Below are 19,150 nucleotides of genomic sequence, written 5' to 3'. Positions count from 1 at the left end.
GTGGGGTTTTGAAGGCTAAGTAGGAGTTCATAGGATGAAGGAGTGGGAGTAGCACATTCTAACATAAGAAATAGCATGAGTCTCCTGATTAACCTTCAGCTATTAACTCCATTTCAAAGAGGATGTAACTAAATCTCATACAGAAGATGTGACCTGCAGAGCTGTGGCCCACACCCTACTCTGTGGCTCTTTAGGTCCATGGTGGCTGGGGTAGGGGTTGTGGTGTCCACTGGACACTCACTCCATGTTCTGTCTGACTCAGAGCCCAGTGGACAATGCTTAACTCAAAATGTGAGTGTTGTTGCTCGCAAGACTCATTCATGATACAACTCATTCATGATGGAACCACTGGGGAAAAGGCTCCCTTTCTCCTCTGCAGTGGCTGAACTGGCCCAGTGAGGGCCTGGAGCTGCCAGCATAAATCTGTATTCTGGTTTCTTCTGAGTAATTGTAAGTGTCAGCAAACCAGGGCCTGTGTTTATAAGTTTGGTTGCCATAGAATGTGGGGCAGCCTTTCCCTCTGAATGAGCATGCCTGAATCAAACAACACTTCTATGTACCCAGGGTTGTATTATGGACAATGCTCTGAAATCTGCAGGTCTGATCATCTGGTGCTCAAGAGCTCAAGCCAGCAACTCTCACCATCTCTCAGCTCTGCCCTACTCTGTATGAGCTCCCCTCCCAGGTGGGTTTTCCCGTAAGGCAGCAAGATGTCTGCTGGCAGCTCTGGGCCTTCACTGGGCCACTTTAGCCACTGCAGAGAAGAGAGGGAGCTTTTCCCCCAGTGGTTCCAGTTAAAGTCCCAAATAGGGTTCTCACTGGTCACACTTGGGTCACTTGACCATCCCTGAGCCAATCAAGTGGATAAGAAGATGTGGTCCTCTCATAGGTCAGACCAAGGTCACATGGCCACACCAGAGACAATGGATCCAGACTATAGGGCTGAGAGTGAATGAGGGGTAGTCCCCCACTCCAGGTAATATTGAGGTCCTGCACCCAGAAGAAGGGGAGATGGCTGGCAGGCAAACTCAGCAGATATTTCTCAGGACACCAGAGATCACAGCCTGGTCTGTGAAGACAGACCTGCCTGTTGATCTCCATGACCCAGATGTAGCCAAGTAGTCAGGGAAGACATTGGGGAGCCCTTTAGGGAAAGCATCAGACTGAGCAACAGCATGTGTGATACCATTAGCCCCTGACAGTGGAGGAGCTGTGCACTGTCACGGTCATGGTCAGCCCTGTGGATGGGGCGGGCAGCGTCCTGACTCCTCCCCACATTGTCCTGATTGCAGTGTGGAGTAAGGAGGTGTGATGGAAGGATCTGAGAATCATGGGCCCAACCATCAGCCTGTCCAATGAGGCCTTCAGGGATATGCAGTGGGTTATGCAGAAGAGCAAAAGGGTTTTACCAATTAGTACCCACCCTGGAGGAGGCCAGCCTAAGGGAAGCCAGAGAGGGGATTCCTGTCCCCATGGCATCCACTGACCCTTTGTACAGAGAAACCAGAGTTTCCAGGGCAACCAGAGCTCAAGGTCCAGAGGAAGCAGTTTCATTAGTCTGTCCCCAGGGGACTTGGCAGCCAGTTATTAAATGCTCCCAGGGATGGTGAGCCTGGGGGTGCAAGGGAAGAAAACAACTGTAGGAGTTGTGGAGGGGGGTGGGGTTGGCTCTGTTGGGACCAGGAAGCCCCTTCTTCTCATGTGAAGGGAGCATCGAGGTGGGGGGATTTTCAGGGCCTAAACCTGTCACCATGGTGCAAACCTCTCCTTGGCAGTAGGGATGGTGTCATGGGCACCTTTGGATGCTGGCAGGGAGCTGGATCAACTCCCAACCTGGTCCCCAGGGTCTCTGGAAGAAGGTGGTGACTCAGTACCAGGGAGGCAGAGGGACCATGCTCTGTGAAACCCTAAAAGAGTTGGAGAGATCGAGGGCAAAAGGTTGGGAGTTGGGTCAGAGAGCAGGATGTGTTGATACAGGTCAGGGAGTTTTGGGGAGAGCCAGAAAGGGATTCCCTCTGTCATGGTCAAGCCTGCATGTGACAGTGACCCAATTAAACTTTTAGCTCAAGAGAAATTGATTGGTTCATGAAGCTAAAAAGAAACACCGGCAGGAATTTCCTCAGGTGCGGCTTGGTCGAGGTCGGAGGATGTCCCCCCACTCCATTTCTCTTTGTCTCTCAAATCTCCTCTCTGTCCCGTGCTGGCTTTACCCAACCCACATGAGATGGCAACTGTTAGGCACATTCTTGCACTCCATTGTGCCCTGCTTGGAGCTCTCGCCCCATTATTCTCATTATAGGTCTCATGATTAACGGCCTTTGGCTTCCAGTAAACCACCTCATCCAGTTTCCAGGGATCACCTACATCTGGCCCCCACCTGCACTGGGTCCGAATGATTACTCTGACTGACCCTTACACTCCTCCTGCTCTGCCCCGCTGATGTCATTTGGTCTCACCCCTTCTGCCAGCAGATGTAACAGCACATTTATAATTCTTTACCCTTTTGGCCTTGTGTGTTCCTCTTGAGACGACCTAACGGCAACATGGTAGCAGCCGCTCCTGCTCCATGGTCCCAGGTTTAAGTGCATCGGAGCAGCTGCCGAGTCTCAGCAAATCTCACTGTCCAGCCTTGCCTCACCTGGGTCCGGAGTCTAGCCCCCAACTGATCACAGGACTGGGAATACTTGGTGCTGAGTGGATTGGGTTGTACCTAAATCGTGGTTCGAGAACGGGGAAGAGTGGGTTCCCAAAGGGCATTTCTGTGGCCTGTTTTACCAGGCGGATGAAGCTCCCTTATGCTAACCTAGGGAGGCAGGACGGGGTAGCAGAGGAGCACCGGATTGAGAGGATTGTTTCCGCTGCTGACTTGCTGTATGACCTTGCGCAAGTGACTTTTATTTTTTTAAAGCCTCACCCAAGGATATTTTTTTCTATTGATTTTTAGAGTGAGTAGAAGAGAGAGTGAAATGGAGGGAGGGAGAGAAGATGAGAACCAGACAGACTGGGGGCGGGGGAGAGAAAAGCATTGATTGGTTGCCTCCCACACTGTGTGGGCTGACGCTCTAACCACTTAGCACACTGGCCAGGGCGAGCAAGTGACTTATTAACTTCTCTGGACTAGCTGTAAAATGAGGGGGTGAGGGGGTGAGGTGGGATGCTTTCTAAGGGACCTTCCAGCATCAACAACCTTACCACTCGGAGGCCTTTCCCATCTGTTTCATTCATTTGTTTTCTTGTGACTCTAGATACTAAAGTAAAAACTGTGGTGGGTTTTCTGCAGGGGAAGTTGTGGGGAGTAGAGCTGAGTTTGGGATCTGCAGTGGGACAAGAGAGGCTTCATCTTCTACACAAAGTGCTGGGTTCATGGGGGAATTTGGGGCTGGAGCAAATGGCCAGGGCTATCAAGACTAAGGGCTTGTCTGCCATGGGGTTGAACCTGCCTGTGTGTTTGGGATTCGTGCTTAGTGTGTGACCAGGATGGAGTCATTGTGTGAGCTGGAGTTGCTGTATGGCTGAGGTGAACACTCAGTTGGGTCTGGGATGGGGATCAGAAGCTGGTCAGCAGTAGATGGGGCAGATGCTATCGACTGGTATATGGGTGACTTGGGTGTCATCAAAAAGTAACTCTAACACGGCTGGTGTGGCTCAGTGGTTGAGCATTGACTCCCTCCCTCCCTCCCTCCCTTCCTTCCTCTTTTCCTCTCTCCCTCTCTCCCCCTCCCCCCTCCCCTCCCTTTCTCTCTGAAGTCAATACAAAAATCTAAAAAATAAAATAAAAGTGACTCTGGCCACATGTGACTTCTGAAGCACTTATTCTCATCTAGCATATTATACTAGAGGCCCGGTCAGATTTGTGCACCGATGGGGTCCTTCGGCATGGCCTGAGGGGATTGGGCTGAAATCAGCTCTCCAACATCCCCCAAGGGGTCCCAGATTGCAAGAGGGCCGTGCTCGGGTGACGCAAGTGCATATAAGATCTTTGGTTAATCTCTTCCTGCCCATCTCCCTCCCCCGCTTCCCTCTGAGATTCATTGGTCTGTTCCATGTTTCCATGCCTGTGGCTTCCACTCGCATATTGAGCATCTGCCCCCTGGTGGTCAGTATGTGTCATAGCTACCGGTCAGACGGTTGCACGTGTGTGTGTGTGTGTGTGTATATATATGTGTGTGTGTGTATATATATATATATGTGTGTGTGTGTATATATATATATATATTCTTTTGTTTCTTGTCTGCCTCCTCCGACTAGAATGTCAGCTCCACGAGGACAGTGCTTTTGTTCTCTGTGATGTCTCCTACTTTTAGAACACTGCGGGGCATATTGTAGGTGCTCAATGAACAATGGTCAAGTGACTCAATGAATACTGTGGAGGTACATGCATCCAGATGGGACTAGCACTTCCCCAACTTTGCAGCTCATTTGAACCACCCAGAGAGCTTGTAAGAACACTGTCGCCCAGAGTGCAACCCTAACCAATTGAATCAGAGTGTCTGGGGGCCCAAAGCAGGCATCGGTATTTTTTAAAGATCCCCAGGTTATTGACTTGCTGCAAAGTTTGAGAGCCACTCGCTGCATCAGACCACTTGGAGCACGGGGCACCTGCTGCTAGGTGAGGACACGCACATCAGCCACACACACAGGAGGAGGGAGCCGGCTGCAGCGAGGCCGGCTCTGGGTGGTGGGATGGAGACTTTTTGTCCTAAGTCTCTATCACACTCTCCGGACACCCACCAAAGAGGTGATTACTTTGCTCTCACAGAATGGATTTTGGCCACGAGTGAAGAAGAGCTCTTGCTTCCTAGCTAACCAATGGCAAATCAATTTGAGGTCTCTGCTGGAGCTGCTGATTAGGTCTGGCGGCCAGGGAGCCTATGGCTGTCAGGGCCATGGTGTGGCTCTACTGGGCCTGTGGGAGGAAGTGGCAGCCTTGGGCTCCAAGAGCCCAGCCTTCCCTTGGGGGACAGAGGAGATGTAAGTGGGGCTGCTGCCCAGGTGTGTGAGTACAGTCTCTGTTTATTTAGAGTAGTAATATTAATAGTGTTATTCATCATTTATTGAGAATTTGCTGTGTACTGGGCACTTTAATACATTTGTTGCATTAACTAGGCGGAACAGGTATTATTATCTCTGTCTGGGGGCCCTGAGAGGTAAAATAATGTGCTCAAGATAAAGTGGCTTCAACATAACGAGCCAGACTTGGGACCAGGTCTGTTTGGAAAAAATCCAGATGTTTGCTTATGATGCTCGGTGGTGTGTTGGTGTGCATGTTGGATTTGAGCTCCTGTGACCATGCCACATTCAGGTCTGAAAGGCAGTGCCTAGCCAGTGTTTGGCCATGGGGAGGCCCCTGGAGAAGAGTTTGCTGAAGACACAAAGGAATGGATGAATGAAGGAGTGTAGTAGGGGCTGAACAAAGATCTGTAGGTGGGCTGAGCTATGCATTTTGAGGTAGGTGGCCTCCTAGATGGTCCCCACCCCCCAGTGATCTTCCATGCTGGTGTTCATGCCCACTGTATCCTCCCACAGTGCATCAGAGCTGGTCTGTGTGGACAACAGAATACGGTAAAAGTGACGGTGTGTGACTTCGGAGGCTAGGCCCTGAAAGTCTTTGCAGCTTCCACCTCGCTCTCTTGTCAGCAGTGTGACCAAATCATTGTCGAAGTGGATCCTCCAGCCCCAGACAAGCCTTCTGGTGAGACTGTGGTCCCAGCTGACATCTTGATTGCAACTTCACGAGAGCCCCCAATCCAGAACTACTCCAGAGTTCCTGACCCTCAGAAACTGTGGGAAATAAAGACTTATTAGATTAAGCCACTGAGTTTTAGGATTTGTTATGCAGTGACAGATAACTAATACACATTTCTGAGTCTCTTTTGAGCCGGAGAGCTTCCTGGAAGAGACAGTCCCATCTGTCCTCCTCTCACTTGTGACCCTTGCCGCATTTTCAGTGAGAAGATGAGATAGATCTGGTTTTAAATCCAGGCTTTCCAATTCACTGTTTGGATGACTTGAGGATTTTGATTGAAATGAATTCTTCTTCTTATCCTTTTCATGTCTTCTCCCTCCTTTCCTCTACTCATCTTATTTGTCTTCATTGGTCTTGCCATAGTAATTGTAGCACCTCATAGTGGTGGCTGTCATTTTTTAAGTACCCGCTGCGTGCCGGGCACTGTAGGGGATCTACAGGTGTGATTTTAGTTAATTCCCTCACTGCCCCTGGTGGCAGTGGTGGAGTTAGGTATGGTTATACTCACTGTTATTTTTATTTATTTATTTATTTATTTATTTTTTATTTATTATTAAAGATAAGGAAACCAAGGTTCTGAGCAGTTGTGTCATCTGCCCAAGATAAGACAGGAAGAATCTGGATTCAAAGTTAGGTTTGTTAAAAAACTGAAGCATATTCTCCTTCCTATTGTACACCTCTACTTCTGAGACTTGGTGCCCTCATGTGTAAAATGGGCATAATCCTGACCTCACAGATGAGCAGAGGCAGTACCTTTAAAGCAACCAGCCCTGTGGATGGCATTACCAGGGGCTTAGTAAATGGAGGCTCCCTTGCCTTCCCTCCTTGCCCTCTTAACCCCCCACCCTCCATGAACTTTAAAATGGGTTGTTTGATCCTCGTGTAGACAGGGTCATGCCAAGTGCTTTTCACTATGAGAACACTGGGGAGTGGATGTGGCTGAGAGCTGGAGACCACTGGACCTGGAGTTTAAGCAGATGGTAACACCAGCTCCAGCCCCGCCCACTGAACTGTAGAATGTGCCACCTCTGTGCTTGGAGGGGGAAGTGCCCTGGGGGAGTTCACGCAGGGAGAAAGGGCTGGAGCCTGTCTTCAGTCCTGGAGAAGCCTGTGTGTAGAGATGGCTCCAGCTGGAGGATCCCAGCTGAGAAAACCTTGTCCTTGGGGGGTATTGAATCATGTCTCAGATCAGGCAAGAAGCCCCAATTAATTACAAGTGCTAAGTGAGTGGTTGGAAGCAGAATTTTGCAGTCAATTAAAGGTGTGCTGGAGGAAGCTTCGTTAACCCCCTGCCTCCTGGCAGCTTGTGGTGTAGGAGAAAGCTGGGACCCGTCTAACTGTAACAGCTCCCACGCTGTGGGGGATGCAAGCAGGGAGTGCTGTCTACCAAGATGCCCTGGAGGGACTCCGGGGACACGGAGGGTGAATGTGACTTGGGAACTCCTTCCCATCCCAGGCTTCTTGATTTCCTGTGCTTGGAAATGGTCAGGGCTGTGGGGGGTGGGTGGTAGGTCGGGGGGAACACATAAAGTACGGTTTGTGCTTCTACTCTCCTCCAGTGTGGACAGCAGATGCCCACTGCCCACTGTACTCTCCTCAGAAGCCCCCAAAACCCAGCTCATTATTTCCCTCCAGACCTGTCTCCCACTAGTACTCAGATAATGGAGAATGGAGCCACCAAGATGGACACACAGGCATTGGCCTAGAACAGTGGTTGGCAAACTGTGGCTTGGCAAACTGCGGCTCACGAGCCACATGCAGCTCTTTGGCCCCTTGAGTGTGGCTTTTCCACAAAATACCGACGTATGTGCATGGGCCACGAGGTTTCAATCGCACTGTCCGTGTGCACCCACACATGGTATTTTGTGGAAGAGCCACACTCCATGGGCCAAAGAGCCGCATATGGCTCGCGAGCCGCAGTTTACTGACCACTGGCCTAGACCTATTGCTGTCTCCCACATCCAATCCTCAAGTCCTGCCAATTTGCCCTCCTGTGTCCCTCTAATCTGCTTACTTCTCCCTGTTCCATTGCCACTGCCCGAGGTCAGGCCTCAACATCTCCAACCTTGACTTTGCACCAGCTCATCTCTGGGCTCCCGGCTTCCTCGGCTAACTCCCAATTCATCTTCCTCAGTCTTCACATCTGATCATGTCATACCTCTGCTCAAGATCCTTCACTGGCTCCCCATTGCCTGCAGGTAAAGTGCACGCTCCATGCGCTGGCCCCCTGGTTGGCATCCCAGGCTCTTAGCTTTTCACCAAGAACTCATTGAGTCCCTGCAGTCAGCCCCTGCTTCTCCATTCACATTGGACCACCTTTGTCTCCTCCGGGCCTTTGTTCATGCCAGCCCCTCCCTGCCTGGGATGCCCTTCTCCTCAGGTTGAATCTTCTCACTGCACACTGACCTCTCCCGACTCAGAGTCCGGGGACCTGCTACTGAGACCACTCTCCCAGGGGTTTGGGCAGATCTGGGAACAGGCAAGAGTGGTGATGTTCGGGCATAGAGGAGGGAGGGTCAGGTTCTACCTCCACACCCCACTGTCCAATCGGTGCAGAGAGCTAAAGGCAAAGTGACTGGCCACCAAGTAAATGACATGGAGATTGATTGCTTGGGCCTCTAGTCAGCATTGGGGTTCCAGGATGTCAACCAGGGTCCCAGAGGATGGAGGACACTGTAGGCTAGACTCTGGTGGGTGCTGGGAGGCACTGGGGCGCTAGCCAGTCCTCCCCTGATAGGACTCCCACGTTAGCGAGAGAGACATGTGCAGTGGCATAAGTTACAGTAGAATTTTCCAAGTGCCACTCCTTAAATGCTTGGCACGCTGTGCTAAGAGTGTGGGTGCAGGACCCCATTTACTTCTCACAACTGTGGAAATCAGAACAGTAACTGTTATCCCCTTTTACTCATGAACAAACACTCAGAGGGGTTCAGTGGCTTGTTCAAGACCACTCTGCCAGGTGGGAGAACCCACCAGCAAAGCCAGCACTGTCTGAGCACCCAGCCGCGAGGCTCTGCACTGTGTGAGCACAGCAACAGACTCCGCGGTGGGCAGCTGGCCAGGTCTGTGTCAGGGTGGGCTTCACTCAAGAGGTGACATCTGAGCTGGATCTTGAGACTAGAGGAGTGCACCAGTTGGGAAGGGGAGAATTCATTCCAGGCGGAAGGGACGGAGTATGTAAACATGAAACAGCATGGTATGTGTGGGCATGCTTGGAGCAGAGTTGTGTGTGGGTCTGACCTAGCAGGTTGGGGTCGTAGCACATCGGGCCATTTTGACAACCTTGATGTTATCCTATAGGTCATGATGGGTGTTGGGAAGAGGAGTGATGCAGTTAAGTTTGTGTTGTTTTTGGTCAGTTTTCTAGGCCGGGTGGTTGGTGGGGATAGGATGAGTGGGAGGGAAGAGGCAGTGAGTGGGAGACTAGTGTGTGGGGATGGGAGGTGCCCAGCCAGGAAGTGAAAAGATGAGGCCTGGGTAAGGCAGGGTGATGGTGGAGGGCAGCGAGGGTAGAGGGGGTTCTGGTCTGGTCCTGATTCCTCAGCAAGGCCTGGGAAGTGTCTGTGTCCAGGAGCAATGCTGAGTGATGTCCTTTCTGTGTCCCCAGCCTCCTGCTGCTGGCAGAGTGGGAAGTCCATCAATGTTGGTGGGATGACCAATGACAGACCTTGTTCATCCATGTGACTTGGCTCTGTGCCGGATGTCACACCCGAGGAGCTTGGGTTGGTCGGAGATGGGGTGTGGGTGTAGTGACCAGGCTGCACCACCAGCTCCTGAGGTTGTACAGTAGCTTTGAAGGGCAGGAGGTGAGTGGCTTTAAATCTCTGAGGCCATCCCTCCCTGTGGTCTTGATTGATTTCTGAGGTCATTTCCACAGTGTCTCAGCCCGAAGAGAGGGTAAAACTGATTTTTTGTGTGGCCTCTTGAGCTCTATGTGTCAGCCCCCCTCATGCCAGCTGGGACCCCATGTAGCCTTGTTGGTGCCGATGGACGGAAGAGACCAGACAGACCTAGAGCTGCTGTATAAGGTCTTTTCTTTGTTGTCATGGTTGGGTTGGTACATGTTAGCGTCTGCGTCATACAAAGGGGGAGCAACAGCCATGGCTTTTGGTCAGGTTCAGGGGGGCATAAGGGGTGCCCCTCCCCTCCCCCAGGCACTGACACATTTAAAGGAAGCAGAGCAACAAAGATACAGCACAGATATGGGAAAAGGATACCCCCGCATTAGCAGGATGATCATCCTCATCAGGGCCTCACTAGGACCCCCACCTGCACCCCAGGACCAGCACGAGCACTTCCCATCTCTTCACCTTGAAGAGGAGAGAGGGGAGCAGGTGACACGTGGTGAGGGGCAAATCATCAGGCCTGGGAGATGACCCCTCATCTGAGCCAATTGGACCCCAGCCCCCATGTGCAGTCAAGGGCCTGTGAGATCCTAGAAGGATGGAGCAACTGAGTGGTGGGAGTCAGCAACCCTGCCAGCTGGGTGCCGGGGGCTCTTGGGGCTTGGGGGTGTGTCTCATTACACTCTAACCACCAACTTTTGGGTGGTTTCTTTGCCCACATGAGGGCCCTGGACTGATGTACTTCTGTTCTCTGTCTCTCTTGCCCTTTCTTTCCCCTTTCATGTATCTGCCTGCCTGCCTGTCTATCTATCCACCCATCTGTGCATCTGTGCATCTGTCTGTCTATCTATCTATCTATCTATCTATCTATCTATCTATCTATCTATCTATCTATCAATCAATCATACACATACATGGGAGGGTCTCTTGACTTCCTGCTTGTGTGTGGAGGAGACCCCATATGGCTTTGCTGGTAAGAACACCCTCTAGGACCTTCTGGAACTGGAGTGGAGGATGCCCACATCCTTGCCTGTCTCAGGTGCCTAACATGGCAAATCCAGAGAGGCCTGGTCCCTTCTCTCTGGCGGTGACCTTCCAGGCCCACAGCATGTCAGTGGCCTTCCTGGAAAGTACACATACCCACCTTGGGCAGTGCGCACTCCCCTGCATCTTGTTCTGTTCTCACCATTTACAATGATTGCTCTTCCTATATCTCTAGCTAGCGGATGTCTGCTATGTCTATTGTGTGTGTGCTGAATTCTGGGGCTCCCCACCCGGCCCCCCAAGTATGTCACATGCACGTTGCCCCATTTGGGGCGACACTCTCATCCCCTCCCATCCAGTGGGACACACACATCTCCTACCCCAGGCACATCATGTGATTCTCCCTGCCCTGCTAGAGCCCTCCACACATATTTTGTCTTCTCATGAGTGTGCTGCACATTGGCTGCTCTCCAGAGTCAAGTCTGTGTCAGGAATGATAGTCATCATATTCTCCTGGACCTGAGAGTGATCACCTGGCAGTGGTTAGAGCCAGGTATGCCCCAGGCTGAAATTCTCTCCTTGCTCCCATCGCCCAAAGACCTCCAGTCCTTCTGCTGGGACCGGCTAGAGGAGTGGAGAGTCTGGGAGGTGTCCCAGACTAAGCCAGCCAGCCAGCCTGGAGGGCACTCTCCTGTGGGAAAAGCCCCGAGCCCACTCTGGGGGTGCAGAGGGCTTCAGAGACCACCAGGATGCCCTCTGAGGCTCTGGGGTCCCTCAGGCTCACCTGAAATATCTTGTATGGCTGGGTTCCACTACTCATCTGAAGCTCCCAGGCCTCGGTCTCCAATGTCCATTTAGCATGATCTGTGCCCTGGGCCCACCTTCATGATCAGTGGGTCCCTGTCAAGGGGGAGACCTTTTTGAACACTTGGGATCCACTCCTCTGTCCAGTGGGTCTCACACACAGGGTGTGTGGAGGCCTAGGGCTCCTGGACTGGACCCTGCCTTTCTCTGCTCCAGGACCCCAGGGCTTCAGAGAATGACCATCCTGCCCAGGATAATAGACATACTCAGACAAGCAGACAGTAGGGGTGCAAGGTGGCTCCCCATCACAGACACAGGCACAGAGACAGAGACAGGCCCCATGCGGGGCAGGACATGGGCACAGGGAAGGGGCGGGGGCGAGGGAGAAGGGCAAATCCAGGGAGCTGGAGCTGCTGAGGCCCGGCTCCCCAGAGAAGGGACAGACCAGGTACTTTTCTGGTTCCCTAAACATATGGATTGTTTTGTCTCGTCTTTAAAGTATTGCAGTCTAACTGATATGGCTTTAACTATTGGAAATGGACAGAGAAGACACATGTCTCTCTCTGAAATAAAAGCATAAATCCACTAAAATGGAAAACCTGCAGAATGCAAACTGGGGCCAATGGGGCAGGGGCACAGGGGCAGGCAAGTCGCCCCTCCCTAGCCCCAGCTTTGGGGGTAGGCCCTGGCTGGGGCCCAGCATGGCTTCTTGGGGCACTGCCTGGATCTGTCCTAGTGGACTTGTGAAGACCTCAGGCAGGAACCCCCCAAGGGTGGAAGGACTCTAGGCCAAGGACAAGGTCTCCTGTTGAATGTGGCTATTTGTGACAAATGGTTTTGGGGCCAAGAGGAGGCATCTTACCCATATTTTTTCTCTCCAAGAGCTTGTTCTGCATACACCTGTCTTTTTAGAGCCACATACATGCACACAACAGTCTTAGCACATCTAACAACTCTCACACACATTTCTACAACATCTAACACATACCCATCACTCCTAACACACATGATGCTTTGAAAACACATGCAAATACAAGCTCACACATGCAAGCTCTCCTACACATGTGAGATGGCTAGCACACACATAGGGCACAATATCAACTCATATATACCACCTCAAACAAGCAAATATACACAGGCTGCCTAACATACACAATCTCTAACACAGGGACTAACACACACTCACAGTCTCAAGACTGACTTTCTCTCTCTCTCTCTCTCTCTCTCTCTCACCATATGCACAATCTCTGGACACATAATTGCTGATGCAGTCTCTGCCGTGCATACGCATGCATGCATGGACACACAATTTCCTCTCTTGTTGCTTCGTGGTCCTCAGTTCTCACAAAACTGACTGAGCAAGAGGCCTTAACAATTTGTGGTGGGAGGAACAAACACCAGTCTCCCACATCCCAGAGGAGAGTTTGTTCTTGGCCGATGAGATGAATGGACAGATGCCTTCTGTCAGGTGGGGACTGGCTTTTCCCCAAAGGCTTGGGGCTTTAGCCAGGAAGGGTCCTCCAGAGGACCAGGGGTCCTGGAAGCACATAGACAGGGCAGGGTGGTGGGAATGAGGGGTGGATAGGAATGGGGGCAGCTTGGCTGCACCAATGGGAGGGAGTCCCATGGCAAGGGCCATCGCTGCCCAATGGCTCCAAGTGTTTTCTGGGGGGGCCTGGGCAGCCCCTTGTCTGGGCAAGCTGGGCCCAGACTGGCAGTGGGCCCCCCAGATCTAAGTGAAGGGTGGGGGGAACAAGGAGCTACCCTACCCTGGGCCCCTCCACAGATGAGTTAAAGTCCAAAGAGGATCCATTTGGAGGGACTGGCTTTGTAGGGGCTATACCTTTTCAGGTGGTGGTCGGGGCAGGGGTACTCCTGGGTGTCACCAGGGGGAGTGAAGAAGGAGAGCCTCCGCCTCCTTCCCAGAATACAGGGGGCCGCTCAGGCTGGGCCCTCACAGGGCAGGCTTACCCTGACTCCCTTCCTCAGAGCGAGACAACCCAGAACCCCTGCCCTGACCTGGAACCCACTGGGGGTCAGAGGCCAAAGGTCAGCATGCTGGGCAGGGCTGGAATGTGTCATTACTTTGGCTGGCTGGGGACAGTGGTCCTCCTGGCAGTGGGGTGCATGAAGGAATGTATGGGGGTTGCCACACTAGCATGGACCTTAGGCTTCTAGAAGGGGGCCCCAGTGCCTCCCACACTGGATAATGCCCCTGCTGGGGAATAGCTGTCTTCCCCTTTTCAAGAAACTTGGGTGTGAGGTGGGGGTTGGATACTCTGGGATGAAGGGTGTATGAGGGAGTGCTAAGGAGATGAGCTCCTAGCCAGGGACAGGTGGGCAGAGGCCAACTGAGGTTTTCCCTGTCAGAACTGAGACTTAACTGAATCAAAAGAAAAGAAAGAACCGAAAAAAAATAGTAACAAGTGGAGTGGGGATGGGCATGGGGGCTGGTTACTTCTTGAACATGTCCTGCAGCGGCCCGGGCAGGTATTTGAGCACCGTGTCCAGGATGCTCTCCTCCTCCTCTTCCTCTTCGTCCCCGCAGCCCGCAGGGATGGCCTTCTTGGGCCGTGTCAGGCTCCCCTCGCAGGGCTGCTCCAGGGCTGCCTTCTCCTCAGCTTCCTTCTCTTCCTTCTTCTTCAGCCCATACTGGTGGGATGGGGAGGGCAGACATGAGCATGAACAGGGCAAGGAGAGAGCTGATCTCAAGGTCATACAGACTCAGCTGGGGCAACTCATAAGAACTCCCCCAGCCTCAGTCCTCTCATCTATAAAATGGGGATAAGGACACCTTCTTGTAGAATTATGTCTGTCCCCAGAAGTAGAGAGGCGGTGTGTGGGGTTTCCTTTAAAATCAGTACCTGCTCATAATGACTTCTCTGCTCTTTTGAAATTGCCGAAATCTGAAAGTTCTCCCATATGTTTGGACCCGAATTTTGGTGACAAAACTTGACTTCAACTGATGGAAGTTCACTTATAATCTTGATTTATTGTAGTGGTGTGGCCAGACATGTATTAATCTGTTTGGCATAGGGGGGCAGTTGCAGACCCACTGGGAGTGATACCCAACAGTAACAGGTACTCAGGGCCCTATGGTACTTTTCAAAAATCCCCACATTCTGGATTCTAAACATATTTGGTCTCAAGGGTTTTGAATAGGAGATTGCAGACCCATAGCAGCAACATTAGGGAGCACTTTCTGTGTGCACCATCATTTGTAATCACCATAGATCCTTGAGGGAAGTGTTCCTGTAACACCCATTTTTCTGATGAGAATATTGAAGCTCAGAGAGAACTAGGTCTAAGGTCAGAGCTGGGATTCAGGGGAACTTGAGGCCAAGGTTTAGGGACCCATTGTTCCCCTGTGCCTCCTACACTCCAGGGCGGGCAGACGGGTGGTGCTGACCTTGTCTCGGATCTGCTGCCGGACCTTCTCACGCTCGGCCTCCATGCGCGCATGCTTAGCCTTGCGCTCCTCCTCCTGCTGCCGCAGCGCCTCCTGCCGCTCCTCTTCCTTTTTCTGTGCATCTGGGTCCTTCTCCTCCTCTCCCCCCAGCATTTTCCCCATGTCCTTGGTGGCCCCTGCAGGGGAGGGGTGGGAAAGGGAGAGAATGAGGTCAGAGGTGCCCAGAGTTGGGATAGCTGTGCCTGGTGCTCCCATCTGGGTTCAGACTCTGGTTGAGGGGTTGGGCCTCACCTCCGAGGGCCTGCTTCATGACGAAGTCCATGCCTCTGACTCCGGTTAGCGTGCCCTAGCCCACAGCTGAATTTGCATGCAGGGGCTCCTGGCAGGCCTGGCTGGGCAGATTTGCCAACCTGCAAAAGAGGAGTTGGGAGTTAGATGGGAGAGATCTCTGCACAGGCAGGTTGCTGGAGATAGACAGACGGTGGCCTCATGCAAGCTCACAGGCACCATGGGGCATCATCAGTCTGAGGCCAAGACGCAATGCCCTTGAACCATAGGGAAAGGTGCTATTTCTTGATCACTTGCTATGTACCAGGCACACATATGCTGCCAAATGGCTCAGATCCCTGTTTTATTTTATATATATTTAAATTAATTTCAGAGAGTAAGGGAGAGGGAGAGAGATCGAAACATCAATGATAAGAGAATCATTGATTGGTTGCCTCTTGCACGCCCCCCACTGGGGATCTAGCCTACAACCCAGGCATGTGCCCTTGACCGGAATAGAACCCTGGACTGTCTGGTTCATAGGGCAATGCTCTAGCCACTGAGTCACACACACTGGGGATTGAGCCCGCAACCTGGGCATGTGCCCTTGACCAGAATCGAACCTGGGACCCTTCAGTCTGCAGGCCGATACTCTTTCCTCCAAACCAAACTGGTTAGGGCTAGATCCCTATTTTAAAACCATCTTGACTGTATTGCTTGAATTTGATTATAGTCAGGAGTCTTAGAAAGAGCCTCTCATTTGGATGCAGGCAGAGCAAGGTTCTACGAGTAATGTCACCCTCATTTCTTATTTGCTATGTGTCTTTCAGGCAAATTACTGAACCTTTTTGAGCCCGACTTTCCTCCTCTATAAGATAGAAATGGCAGTGCCTCCTTTCCCGGAGCCACTGTGGAGACCAGAGAATTCCAGCCTGGGCCATTGGATTGACCTCTAGGTGGAATGAGAGTGTGCTCAGGGCCCCACAAAGCAGGGCAGGTGAGGAAGTGAAAACAGCTGGCTTGGATGAACATATCCAGACTTCTGAAAATAGGCAAATGGATAAATACATTATTTTTATTATAGCATACATGCAAGTTTGTTGTTTATAGTTTAATATTTATTTTGAATTACACATAGGGGGTTAGAGACATGATGCTCTTTTTGGGGCTTAGAACCTTTAAAGTACCAAGCATGGGGCCTTATAAGCACTCAGTTTATGTTAGTCCTCCTTCCCTCTCCCTAAATCACTGACTTTCAGTTTTATTTTTTAATTGTTATTATTTTGCCTCAGAAGATTTTCTTCAAATAAAAGCTTAATGAGAATCTCAATATGCAAAATATGTAAAAGTGGAACTATTCCAATGGTGGGGGCAGGAGTAGAGAGCCTGGAGCCCCCCCTCACCCTTGGCCTCCTTTGTACCCTGTTTCCTCCACATCCCTAAGAATTTGAACACCAGTGCTCTAACTCCTAGAGGTTTCCTTTTTATTTTAACCATTTAGTATCACTGGTTCTTTCATAGGCAAAGCCGCCATAAATCTCCTTTTGGGTGTGGATGGGACATCTGTGAGCTGTCCAAAGTGTGGTGTGGCTTGATGGTCAATTGAGGGCAGAATGACTTCCCAAGGCCTTTCATCCCACACAGCCTTGGGGTCTTTGTGTTTTGCTAGAAGGAAAAAGGGTTCTGTGAAATGGTGGCAGAGAAGCCAGACCAGATATTGTAACCAGGTGGAGTTCAAGGTCACTTGGTTTTCAGTTGCTGATGGATTTCCCTCATTTCTTTCAAAACGAGAAAACATATTGTTAGAGTGAGATCTTTCCATAAAATGGGGCCTGAGAGTCTATTTGAGATGTCTACATGGTCAGACCACCTGAGAAGTTGGTTGTTTTGAGGAGGGAAAATCATGATGGCGCAGAAAAAGTCCCCACGGGTTTTGGCATCAGACACACCGGCTCCAGTGCTGACTGGGTCCCTGGGAAAGCTTCCTTGTGTTCCCTACAAAATGGGGTATGTTGAGGCTACCCTTCTACTGGTGTCTGAAGGAGAAGACAAGAAACTGGCCCAGTGCCTGGTGTGTGGGAACTCATTAATATTAGCCACTGCTGACTGCATGTTGACGAGGACACACCGAAACGGACCAGCACTTGTAGGAAATGCAAGAGAACCCACCCTGACCCAACATTCTGAGTTTGAAGATTGCTCAGCTCAGTCTATCAAGGTGGTTTCGTTTGGTTCCAAACATTGGAAAGAGACTGCATTTCTAAGAACAGGGAAAAAACACACAACTTAAACATTGAATGGTTCCAGGAACCTTTGGGTTCCTCCTCCTGTGTTTACACGCTGCTCAAGGAATTGCAGGTGGTGGTGGAAGATACAGGACTCTAATTCGAGATGTTTCAAATCGGTTGGCAGGGCACCTGGACTTTAATTCCAGCCTCCTCCCTAAGTTGCTGCTTTGGCACGTCTCTCGTGACCAGGTGCTCCTTCTGAGCCCTTTCCCGGGCACTTCTGTTCTAAAGTATTTGCACTGCTGGCCACTCCACCGTATCCTTAAACCCCTCTCCTCTCTTGGTTCTGTTATTCTCTCTCCCCACCAGCCCATCTCCGACTGCTCTCTCTCCTCTACTTCCCTATTTTCCTTTCACTTCTGTCCCCTCGTCTCTATCTCTGCCCTGTGCTGTCTCCTCTTCTTCCTCTTGTGTCTTCAATGAAGATGTTCTCAGGACTCTGGACTTAGCCTTTTTCCTCTCTCACCTTCCTCTAGGGAAAAATGATCTCTTCCAGGGGCTTTAATAATCTCTGATACCGATGATACCTAGATGTTTTTTTCTGGGCACTGCTCAGACTCAACATGCTATCTTTCTACACCAAACCGTCTCCCTCTCCAGACTCCCCTGTTTCCATTCATTCTTTCATTCATTCAGCAAACACTGATTACCATCCCTCACCCCCAGTATGCAGTGTATCCACTCAGGGGCTGAGTCTTCTCCATGCTTATGTCCATATTGCTCTAGGTGCGTCCTACTCTGGGACTGCTGGGATTACTGAACAGGCTCCTGGGGTCCTCCCCAGAGCTTGTTGCCCACTCCCAGTATGGTCTTCTCAGCTCTTAAGCAGTGTCTTGTTCACCCTGTCAAGACTTTCCTAACCAATATCTCAAGGCCCAATGTCCTCTTATACCATCCCGCTCAGCAGGTGACCTTCCTCCACACTTCGTGTGATGCAGGGGAAGGCTCTGTGAGCTTTGGGGTCAGGCATACCTGACAGGGATCCTCAATCTGCTACTTTTTAGCTGAGTGATAATGAATAATCGACTTAACATATCTGCGTCTCAGTCTTTGCTATAAAGTGAGGATTATAATGCCACTTTGAAAGGTTAGCACAAACCTGAGGAATGTGTTGGCACATGATGGAGGCTCAGGAAATGGTGGCTGTTATCATTATCAAAATGATTAATCCAGCTAGTGTGAGCGCCTGTGACTTCCCCTCCTCCTAGCTCCTGAGGAAGAGGACCCCTCCTTCCCTTGGGAGCCAACCCATCGGCCTTCACTCCAGATTTCCTCTCTTCGCACCTCCTCCTCGATCCGTTCATCACTCCCTGTCCCTCACATCTCTAACCGCTCTCCTTAGGTCTTTTATTCCCTCCTTCTCCAACTCTTGCCCTGACCCCATCCTTTTCTTAATCGCTGCCCTCTTACTTCATGGCGAGAGTTTTTACCGGGTGTCTCTGCTTCCTCACCTCCCATTTAAGCCCTACAGCTCTGTGAGATTCGGGATTTGCTGCTTCTGCAGTGCCACCCAAACTACCCTAGTCAGGTTTGCCAGAGGCTGCTTAACCGCCAGACCCAGGAGTGTCTTCACAGCCCTGGTCGTCCTCCATCCCTGTGTAGCATCAGATGCTGGAGATGACCCCTATCTGCCCCTGCCCCTGCCCCCCAGGTTTTTTCTGCCTTCTTGAACTTCCCGAATTCCATGACACAGCACTCTGTGGTCTTCTTATCAGACAGGTTCTCTCTCTCTCCTTTCCTGACTCCTGTCCTTTCAGACAGCAATTTTCAACCTCTTTCATCTCCTGGCTACATAAACTAATTACTA

General features: G+C 51.1%; 1 protein-coding gene across 3 annotated transcripts in view; it reads right to left on the bottom strand.

Annotated features, from left to right (window-relative positions):
- Nucleotides 1-9,763: 9,763 nt before the first annotated feature.
- The window catches only part of CPLX2 (complexin 2), a 70,991-nt gene continuing 61,604 nt past the window's right edge, over nucleotides 9,764-19,150 (bottom strand). For all 3 annotated transcript variants that reach the window (XM_006765407.2, XM_006765409.2, XM_006765408.2), the window contains exons 2-4: nucleotides 15,080-15,198; nucleotides 14,789-14,964; nucleotides 9,764-14,031 (exon numbers count right to left, since the gene is read on the bottom strand). In XM_006765407.2, coding sequence (XP_006765470.1) covers nucleotides 13,834-14,031; nucleotides 14,789-14,964; nucleotides 15,080-15,110 — 405 coding nt within the window. In that variant the 5' untranslated portion in view covers nucleotides 15,111-15,198 and the 3' untranslated portion in view covers nucleotides 9,764-13,833. The remainder of the gene's footprint in view (nucleotides 14,032-14,788; nucleotides 14,965-15,079; nucleotides 15,199-19,150) is intronic.

This window comes from Myotis davidii, unplaced genomic scaffold, assembly GCF_000327345.1.
Source record: "Myotis davidii unplaced genomic scaffold, ASM32734v1 scaffold399, whole genome shotgun sequence".
In the NCBI taxonomy this organism is placed as follows: Eukaryota; Metazoa; Chordata; class Mammalia; order Chiroptera; family Vespertilionidae; genus Myotis; species Myotis davidii.
Note: the sequence above shows the minus strand (reverse complement) of the source record. Positions and strands in the feature narration are given on the sequence as shown.